The sequence below is a fragment of the Haliotis cracherodii genome, unplaced genomic scaffold (genome assembly GCF_022045235.1).
Source record: "Haliotis cracherodii isolate W230 unplaced genomic scaffold, xgHalCrac1.p SCAF_11, whole genome shotgun sequence".
In the NCBI taxonomy this organism is placed as follows: Eukaryota; Metazoa; Mollusca; class Gastropoda; order Lepetellida; family Haliotidae; genus Haliotis; species Haliotis cracherodii.
In genome coordinates this window covers 2,990,499-3,000,958 of record NW_027266266.1, presented here as the reverse complement: position 1 = coordinate 3,000,958, position 10,460 = coordinate 2,990,499, and the positions used below count along the sequence as shown (strand labels likewise).

The window sequence follows — 10,460 nt, the reverse complement described above, 5'->3', positions numbered from 1 at the left end:
CACATTGTACCCATGTCGGGAATCGAACCCGGGTCTTCGGCGTGACGAGCGAACGCTTTAACCACTAGGCTACCCGACCGCCCCGGAACCACCCTGAGTGAGTGAGTGAGTTTGGTTTTATGCCACTTTTAGCAATATTCCAGCACTATCACGGTGGGGGACACCAGAAATGGGATTCACACATTGTACCCATGTCGGGAATCGAACCCAGGTCTTCGGCGTGACGAGCGAACGCTTTAACCACTAGGCTACCCGACCGCCCCGGAACCACCCTGAAGTATGGCTGAGTACCGCCGCGTGGAGCTGAAGACGACTCGGCATTGTAGACACGAGAGAGACTGGGAGACTGCTCATCGTGGCAGTCGATTGTGCGACACACAGTGTTTAGTGTGTGTTTTACCTGATTGTGTGTTCTGAAATAGATTTCATCATGTTTGAAAAGATGTTGTTCTGATATCAAACGTATACAATTTTGATGGGCTATCGCCAGGCATTTTATATGCATGGATGCGTATGCTATCTATCTAAACGCAAGGTTCTTGCGTGAAAAGGCATGCTAATTTTGAGGTGTCTAATGGATTTCGACCTGATTTTAAATATCTTCTTTTGACCAATCATAGTCAAGAAGTCTGCAGTGTCGTGGTAGAATATTGATTGATGATACGATGCATGACATAAGATTTGAAAACTTGAGCTTGAAAGTATCTGTAACATGAAACTTGTTTCGATACATGTATATAGTGGTATCTCGATAATCCGCACGCCTGTAGTATCAGGGACATCTGTAAAGATTTAAAAGAAATATTGCCCTGATTTGTTAATGTGGACGTTTGACAAAACGGGCTATTTCGCTGAATGGTACCGTCCGGATTAACGAGGTTTCACTGTATGTCATGTACCGTCCGGATTAACGAGGTTTCAATGTAAGTCATGTACCGTCCGGATTAACGAGGTTTCACTGTAAGTCATGTACCGTCAGGATTAACGAGGTTTCAATGCAAGTCATGTACCCTCCGGATTAACGAGGTTTCACTGTATGTCATGTACCGCCCAGATTAACGAGGTTTCACTGTACGTCATGTCCCGTCCAGATTAATGAGGTTTCACTGTACGTCATGTTTCTTTGTACCAAAACGGTGTGGAAGGTGGTTCAGCTGTTCCATTAAATGACACGGGTTTAAAGTTGAATACGTCTGGTTGTCCGAAGTGAGGGTACTTTTTAGCGTCCTTGACCTTTGACCACTGGAATGGCGGTTGCTGGTAAGACGTGGGCCCCGAGACGGCATAAAACAAGAGCCACTGCATCTCCCCCGTCGCTACAATCTGTGACAGGAGGGAAAAATTATTGTACACCCAGCCCTTAAAGTCGAACACATGTGGCAACATAGATAGTTTGTTGTTGTTGTTGGTTTGTTGTTTAACGCCGCACTCAGCAATATTCCAGCTATATGACGGCGGTCTGTAAATAATCGAGTCTGGACCAGACAAACCAGTGATTGATATCATGGGCATCGATTAACGCAATTGGGATCGATGACATGCATCAACCACGTCAGCGAGCCTGACGACCCGATCCCGTTAGTCACCTTTTACGACAAGCATGGTCGCCTTTTACGGCAAGCATGGGTTGCTGAAGACCTATTCTACCCCGGATCTTAACGGGTCACATAGACAGTGAGTGGTCTTGTCACACTGGAATAGTACATTTGAATATCACATCACATCACATCATCTCTCCTACGTGACTGACGAAACCAACATCCGAGGCAACACGACGTAAGTAAGTAAGTGTGATCATGGCTTAAAATTAATAGTTTTTTATCCTCTTTTTATACTCTAAAATTCAAAATACTATTTTGCTAAAAAGTTTTGAAACCGAAAAAAAACGAGTCGAGTTTACACTCGGCCAAGTCAGTATTTCTAGACTACACGGGTAATGAATATTCTTTGATGGTTTTCAATGTGCACTTGGACAGAGATTGCGAATGCCGGCGCAAAATCAGAATCTTGCTCTGCACAAACAGTGCCGGTGAGTGATGGAGTGAGTGAGGGAGTATTGTTTTAAGCCACTTTTAGCAATATTCCAGCAATATCGCGGCGGGGGACACCGGAAATGGGCTTCACACATCGTACACATGTCGGGAATCGAACGAGGGTCTTCAGTGTGACGAGCCAACGCTTTAACCAACCGCCCCCCGTGCAGAAGAATGAAGTCTCATGTGTTGCTCCATCGTAACAGCAGTGCAGCATGTAGATACGAGGTCACAGCCGTAAACCGTCCGGCAAGTGAAAGCTACCAATTCCCATTTGAAACAACCCTCGATTATCCAGTGCATGATATCCCCATTTTATTTTGACACATACCCTGAACCCATTCGCCGCTATGGTTACGTGTCGGAAGTGACGTCACAGCAATATCTAAGCTTCAAGGTTTTCCTGCTCAGGATTTGATTTGATGGCTATTTTTAGCATCACGCCATCCGAATGAGGCTCAGAACGTAGCTGTGATTAGGTTCAGGAGTCAGATATCTGTCATTATAGAAATGACACACACACACTGGATAAACGAGGTTGTGTTGAACCCCGATACTGTGATTCTAAACCTGACCTTCACGTCTATAGCCCCGCCCATGGCGTATCCAAGGTCGTCGTAGAGGTAGGTTCCGTTTTCCTCGTTGAGGTCGTCGCGAGCTGCGATGGCGAGGTCGGCGCTGTAGCCAGGGGTGCAGTTGCACTTAGACAGGGGGTCGTGTTGGAAGTCGTTGTACCTGCAAATGTGGAACATTTTATTTTCAATTTTAACCCGTCTTCACCAAGAATGACACAGAGGTCACGGGAAGTCCAAAGCCCAGGTGTGTGGTATACGCCAGATACACAGATGTTTCAAATTTTATTTTTGTGAGGTGTCACATATACAGCTGATCGGGGGTGGGGGGTGGGGTGTACTAGCTGTGAACGTATTTCAACATTACAACTAATTCATTTGGTGATATTCTTTTCAACAGAAACACCCGAATCACCCTGAATCGGAAACTTTCGAAATTCGTGATGATTCGGCCAATAATGCGAAATTTCGTGGCTAATCGGGTTGAAAAATGTGAAGAATGCTAGGAATGGGTTAAGAAACATGTACGAATTACAAGATTCATGTACGGATTATGCACGAATTGTAAGAATCACCTACGACTAAGTTACAAATATGCCGAATGTTGTAATTTTTACATGATTTGCAGTTGACTCGGGACATTCGTGGATGTTTCGGGATGTTTTCGGGGTGAGGACAAGAAATTTTGCGAGCTACGAATCGCTAAGAATAGCCAAGAATGCAAAAGAATCTATTACGAAGCTGTTACGGAACATAAGAATTAATTACGAATGGATTACGATACAGCCACGAAATTGCAATTCGGGGACCCTTCCACGAAAGTTTTTGACAAACAAAACCTTTCTCGACGAATCGACGATCTCTCGCGAAGTGTACGAATGTTTGGGAATCAATTAAGATTCATTTAAGAACTTCAAGAAAGGATTGAGATTTATCTACGAATATGATAAAATGTATATTCGGGGTGATTAGGGATATTCGTGGTCGTAGTGAAAGGGGGGCATTAAAGGCCGTACCTCATGAAATTAAACAGCGTATTTCTGTCCTGGACCGTGGAATCTTGTTGGAACATTATCTGAGCGCGGCGGCTCATGTTGTAGGAGAAGTAGTCCCCATACTTGTCCACTAACTTTTCTTGGCCGCTTATGTTGAATATCGTCGGAAAAAATCTGTCAAAAAGTATTTCATTAGCCCAAACAAAATTCATTTCACTTTCTTCGTAATAGTTACAACGAACATATCGTTACAACAAGACGGATATGTTTTCTTATAATGGCCGCAGTGAGGCGCAAAACAATTATACATTCATGGAATATCTTTGGCAAATATCTGTCGAAAAGCAGTTCATTAGTAAAAACAAAATTCATTTCACAGTATTGTTTTTTAATACTCTATAGGGGCGGTCGGGTAGCCTAGTGGTTAAAGCATTCGCTCGTCACGCCGAAGACCCGGGTTCGATTCCCGACATGGGTACAATGTGTGAAGCCCATTTCTGGTGTCCCCCGCCGTGATATTGCTGGGATATTGCTAAAAGCGGCGTAAAACCATACTCACTCACTCACTAATACTCTATAAATGGCCAGTGCGAAGCACAAAAAATATCGCAAGTGGAATCTAACACAGAGAATACCAGAAGAGGTGATAAAAACTGTTGTGCGATTCGAGAAACACAAAAAAAGTGATTTCGGGTCAGCGGTACCAGATTATGGTCGGTCTGAAAAACGGAAACGACGCATATTTTGGAGGAACTTACGGAACGTTATAGCTGGCCCAGTAGGTGTTTACAATTAAGAGGTCAGTCACATCTGCAAATTCAATGTAGCCCCTGAAATTATAGAATTATATAAAAATCAATTAATTAAAGGGAGGCAGGTTGTACAATTCAGTATCCATCTACGCCGCATTAAAACCAGTCTCGCAAAAACACGACAGACGCACAAAAAATGGGACTTCACAATTATCCTATGGGTAGACAATCACGTCTATCCCCATCCACCCTCCCTGCACCCGACTACCAGACCCTGCACCCGACTACCAGGGGGAATTAGCCGTCCTCGTGTTGTCTATCATCAGTGTACCTCTCATAACATGCCCCGTCACATAACTGTGGATGGTGAGTGAGTGAGTTCGGTTTAACGCCGCTTTTAACAGTATTCCAGTTATATCGCGGGGTGTAAGCTTATTGGGGATGAAAGCCCTAAGTGATGCAGGTCTCAGACGTTTACCACTTCGTTGAAACACACGAGCACGGGTATGGTGCTGACAAACCAAGAAACATAATCGGGGCGAACTGGGATTCAATCATAGGTTTCTGGCGTGCCCAAGGGACGCAACTCTGCACAGCGAATCGCGGCGCCTTTTGCTCCAATAAGATCTCTGCGTGACGATATGAGGACGGCTCCATTGAAGGTGAACCCTGAACGAACTTTGACCCCCCAATCTAAATAAAGGATGCGTGGGTTCGTGAGCCAATCAGGTTTCAGCTTTCTGAAACGATTTCTGTGCCATCTGATTCGAACAATTCAGTCCTGGCAAAGAAAACTAACAGAACACAAGCATACCATCAATAATACCGACCCCTCTTTTGGGTGCAGACCCCATGATATTGCGACAAGACAGGATGTAGAAACTAGCTTAACAAAATAATTGCGCGGGGTTTTTTTTGCATTCGGAACTCCCCTATTAATTTCGGTTATATGACGTTATATCTATTTTTGACCAAAAGGAGCAATTTTCCGACGAAACTGTGGTTGTATTCTCCGAGAACTAATTACTCCCCCTCTCCGGGCTAACAACATTTATATCAAAAATAACACAAAATATTGGCTGAAAGTTTTTGTTACTTTGACTTTTACGATATTGATCATAAGAAGGGAACATGACAAAGGTGAGAAAGGAGGCGTGTATCGCCTTTACATCGGCGTACAATACGTTATGGACCCTATGTACAATACGCCATTACCCCTGCGTGTAATACCCTTTTGTACGTGCTGCAACAGGCTATGACCCCCAGGGCAGAATGGGTACTTACGGCATCTGTTCTACAATCGTCAGTACCGCCGGGGGGAGATTTCCTTGAACTAGTTTTTGGTCCACAATCATCCACTGGTTGTTGTAGCTGTAACAAAAAAACAAAACAAACAAATTGCAAACAAAAAAGAGCTGACTTATTTAAAACGAAATTAAATAAACCCGCGAAGATTCCGGTTAGAATTGGTCTTCAGCAACCCATGCTCGTTGTAAGAGGCGACTATGCTTGTCGTAAGACACGAATAACGGGATCGGGTGGTCAGGTGCTCATGATGTCAATCACTTGATTGTCTGGTCCAGACGGCGTTAAACAACAAACACATCAACAAACAAAAGATTCTGGGCAGTGAGCGAGTGAGTAAGTTTGGTTTAGGACTGGTTTAAGTGAGTCAGCTTAATATGGAGGCAAAGCAGAAAAGATGCAGGTATTAGAGGTTTACCTCTGTTGTGAAACCCAAGAGCAGGGGTTTGGTGCTGACAAACTTAGTGTTATATTGCAGTGTAATTTATTGTAAAACAATGATTATTACTATATTACATTGTTTCTGTTGCTGAAGTAGAAGTTCATTGCATTGTATTTGGACAATGGTCAGTTGATGGTTGATGGTCTATTTAACGTAAGCAGTGGTGAAGGAGTTATTTTATTTAGATGCTCGAATTATCTGTAAACTTCCGGAAAAGCATGGTTGGATGTCAAGCGTTATAGACACATGTGGAATATTCTGTGATGTTCTAGTGACACTGGACTGGTCAAGCACTGTTGGACGACTGGGCCACAGGTGTCCCAACTGAGTGATGGACTCACGTGCCACTGTTGTACCGGATGAAGGTGAGCACCCACTCCTGTCCCGTCTCGGCCAGTCTGTTGGCCGCCCACACCCTCACAGGCGCCAACACGCACCCCTCGGGCTTCGTGTGCTGGTACAGGGCGGGGTTGTTGTTAGGGATGGTTGTTGCCATGGTTACCTGGAGTCAAAAACGCACAATATCCATCTTTTGATTTTATAATTACATGTATCTACTTTGTAGCAATATTCCAGCACTAACACAGTGTGTACACGAGTAAGGTTCAAGGACGTATACCCATATGGAGACTCGAACCCGGATCTCAGCGGGCGAGCACTCTCTTAACCCTTTAGGCTACTTCACCAACTAGGCTTAATTTGAAGCCAACGCATGATACCTGAAGATCAAAAGTTCCCTTTCCGTACACGCTACCAGTGTTGTAACTATCAGTTAGGACTAATGTGAAGATAACCCCAGTAACGACAATGTAAACCTCGTTTTAGGATTCTACAGCGCTTGGAGTAATCCCTCGATGAGTATCTCTAAGGGTTCCTTGACATTATTCATGAGGAGATGCAATAAAACTGCAGCTATGGTATTAATACCACCCCCTTCCCTATCAGTACCTAAATGAGTGAGTGAGTGATCCATGGTGTATGCAAAAAGAGTGAGTGAGCTGGGTTTAACGCTGCTTTTAACAGTATTCCAGTTATATCGCGGCGTGTCAGCTTAATATGGGAGGAAAGCCCGAAGTGACGCGGGTCTCAGACGTTTACCACTTTGGTGAAACCAACGAGCACATGTATGGTGGTGACAGCCCTAGAAACATAATCGGGGCGAACCGGGATTCGACCTCACAATCCTAGGTTTCTGGCGTGCTCAAGGGACGTAACTCTGAAAACCGAATTACTGCACCTAACAGGGATGCTTGGATTGCCTAATAGTTAAAGAGCTGGATTGTCACGTGGCAGGCCTGGGTTCGACTCCTTCCCTAGATACAATGTGTGAAACCCATATCTGTGTCCCTCGTCATAACATGCCAAGAATATCCAACAATAATAAAACTATACATGAATAAATCATAAATCATTTAACAATATCAGGGGCTGTCAGTGGTTAAAGCGTTCGCTCGTCACGCCGAAGACCCGAACCCGACTTGATATCGGATGATCAAACACTTTAACCACTGGACTACACCAACTTCCCTGAATAAGTCCAAACCCGGGATGTTTGGAGAAACGTTCGCCTACCAGCCAGGAGGAGAGGACGTAGAAGTCGTCGGAGGAGACGAGGTGGCCGGGGTAGGAGGAGAACGTCCACACACTGCCCTTGGGCAACATACCTGGGGACACAAGGAGGTACTGGAGTGAGTGAGTGAGTGAGGTCACGCTATGCCCGCCCAGTTTGGGAGGAAAGCCCAGAGTGATGCAGATCCTTTTGGCGAAATCAATGACAGACCAATTGTCATAATCGTGCAGAGATGGAAGCCATGACACTATCATCTTCCCGGGGCAAGGGAGTTTAAACTCACTTTAAAAGTCCAGATTCCAACCTTGCCGAACTAGGCTGGCATTATTGAGTTATGTTTTGGCTGGATTAACGTGTCTGTGTATGGTCCAGTCAAAATCACGAAACGAAACCGACATCTCGTTCACATATAACGTGGCAACTGCCGTGCCGAATTCGTTCGATTGCAAGATTTGCAGAGCATGTGTACCGTCAACTGAGCGTCGACAGATATTTTCCAAATCTTTTCGTGTTTTTAATAAAGGTGCTCACGTAATTTGATGCACTTCGCGAAGCAAAACCCGTTTTATTACAATAAAGATCTAATTATCGATGAGATCGTATTGAGTGGGTGCCACCATTTTGTTTGAATGCAATTGATATGAGAGATGGAATCTGATTGGTCAGTCGGTGGGACACAACTCGTAATAGCCTATTAGGTTTCGGGCGTGTCCAAAGGACACAACTCTGCACAGCGAATTGCGTCTCAGACGACTTGGCCACCCGCAATCTCATTAAAATCAGATCTTAGTTCTCGCTATCGCTAAACAAAGATCTGAGGACATCCCATTGAGGGTCACGTCAGAACTAACTTTCATCCGAACAATCAAAGCGTCGCTGACCAGATCATGAAAGTTACAGTCGGAATGTGTTTTATAAGCATGCAACCTCGAATACGTTAACACGGGGTATTCCGAAAGACAGTTACGGCCCGAACGACTGATTCCGTCAAAATTATCGTCTATCTCTCGTTTCCGTGGGATAAACATTTGAATGGGGTAGGCGTTGCACAGTACTTGGGAAGCCAATACAATCTCAAACATATATTAGACATTCCGGAATGTTCGTTTGTTCAGTTTTCAAAATTTTAATCGAGAACTGTGTCAACATATTTTTCAAGCGTAATCTGAAATGGAAGTCGCTAGGTTAAAACGAGTGCTAAAAAGCTTGAGAAAGCTGCTTTCCAATTGGCTGATGTCGACTTCTTGTTAGTCATTTCAGTGGTCAGTCTAAGTTCGCGAGAGGTCGTTCTGACGTGACCCGTAATGGGATGTCCTCAGATCTTTGTTTAGATCTTTGCAGCGAGAACTTAGATCTGATTTTTAATGAGACTGGGTCACCCGTGGCTGTGTAATAATGATAAATGATATTTGACGATACTGAAACACACTGGACTAGTGGTCTCTTCATTTTGCATTTTGTACTATATTTCTCTCCAAATATAAAATCGATATTTCACTGGAGTGAAATATCACGTTATGACGGAACAACTTTCGGCCTATCTTAATGTCAATAAGATCGTGAAAAATATATATACTAAATATGATTTGCCTTTTCATTGTGAACTTACAACCTCCTAAGTCATGTGACAAGAAGACAAATATCGTGTAGATATCTCACCCTTCCAGGCGTCAGTCATGCTGTACTGTAGGGTGTATTTCTTGAGCATGCGCAGCATGTCTGTGTAGCTGGTCCACGTGTTGTGGGCGGCATAGAGCAACTCCCACTCAAGGTCGACTTTGATGTAGGCGGTGCATTGACCACGTCGTGGTTGGTCGCCCCTGACGCCGGTTTTGTTCAGCGCTACTTCCAGGTCCTTCAGATCGTTACTGATCTGGAACATGCTGGACACGGGGGAGGGAAAATACAGCAACAAGAAATCTTAACTGAAATTGTTGAATCAACGTATTTTCGTGTTTTACACCTCTTTTTTTAAGGAGACAAGAAGGAGTATCACAAAAAATGTTGATTTTTTTTAAATTTACAGAATCTCTTTTCTACCATGGGCAAATGAACATCTTGCAAATAAACCATAAAATATTACGAATATTCCTTTTTCAAAATGTTACCATATTTACGTTTTTGGAATTTGTGGAACTACTACGTTGATATAAAATAGCAACCTGGCCCTATGTGAACAAATTCTTAACAGTATGACTTAAAACGCAGCTATGGGGCGTGGTGGGGGTGGTGGGGGGGGATCTGTAATCCCACCACAACCAGCAGATCCTGGCACACCTAAGGGAGGCACGTCGGGTTGCTGCGCTTTGTAGGTCGCTGGGTCATCCTTGCCTGCCATTCATGTTAATGTCGCATACCAATCCGATCTGATCTGAAGTCAGCCGCTGTACTCACTACAACCCGAATGGATCTATGTCCAGCGATGGCCTCTGAGGGTCATTGGAGCAGCCGTCGGACATCCCCCGCAGCTGGGTGTAGAACATCTCCACCTGGGACACAGAAAATACACTCGGGAACACTCGGGTACACTCGGCTATATCCGATACTTAATACATCTCCACCTGGGACACAGAAAATACTCTCGGGTACACTCGGCTATATCCGCTACTTAATACATCTCCACCTGGGACACAGAAAATACACTCGGGTACACTCGGTTATATCCGCTACTTAATACCTCTCCACCTGGGCGAGAGTCAGACGTAATCCTATCATTGGTTTCCCCGCCATGACTATTGCTAAACACGGCGTAAAACCATACTCATTCACTCGCTCGGTGCTCATGCTGACA

At 44.3% G+C, this 10,460-nt stretch overlaps 1 protein-coding gene across 1 annotated transcript in view; it reads right to left on the bottom strand.

Annotated features, from left to right (window-relative positions):
• Nucleotides 1-213: 213 nt before the first annotated feature.
• Nucleotides 214-10,460, bottom strand: part of LOC139455232 (putative phospholipase B-like 2) — an 11,739-nt gene continuing 1,492 nt past the window's right edge. The window contains exons 3-11 of the mRNA XM_071236778.1: nucleotides 10,064-10,158; nucleotides 9,329-9,552; nucleotides 7,672-7,763; nucleotides 6,441-6,601; nucleotides 5,637-5,723; nucleotides 4,359-4,430; nucleotides 3,622-3,774; nucleotides 2,609-2,768; nucleotides 214-1,323 (exon numbers count right to left, since the gene is read on the bottom strand). Coding sequence (XP_071092879.1) covers nucleotides 1,114-1,323; nucleotides 2,609-2,768; nucleotides 3,622-3,774; nucleotides 4,359-4,430; nucleotides 5,637-5,723; nucleotides 6,441-6,601; nucleotides 7,672-7,763; nucleotides 9,329-9,552; nucleotides 10,064-10,158 — 1,254 coding nt within the window. The 3' untranslated portion in view covers nucleotides 214-1,113. The remainder of the gene's footprint in view (nucleotides 1,324-2,608; nucleotides 2,769-3,621; nucleotides 3,775-4,358; nucleotides 4,431-5,636; nucleotides 5,724-6,440; nucleotides 6,602-7,671; nucleotides 7,764-9,328; nucleotides 9,553-10,063; nucleotides 10,159-10,460) is intronic.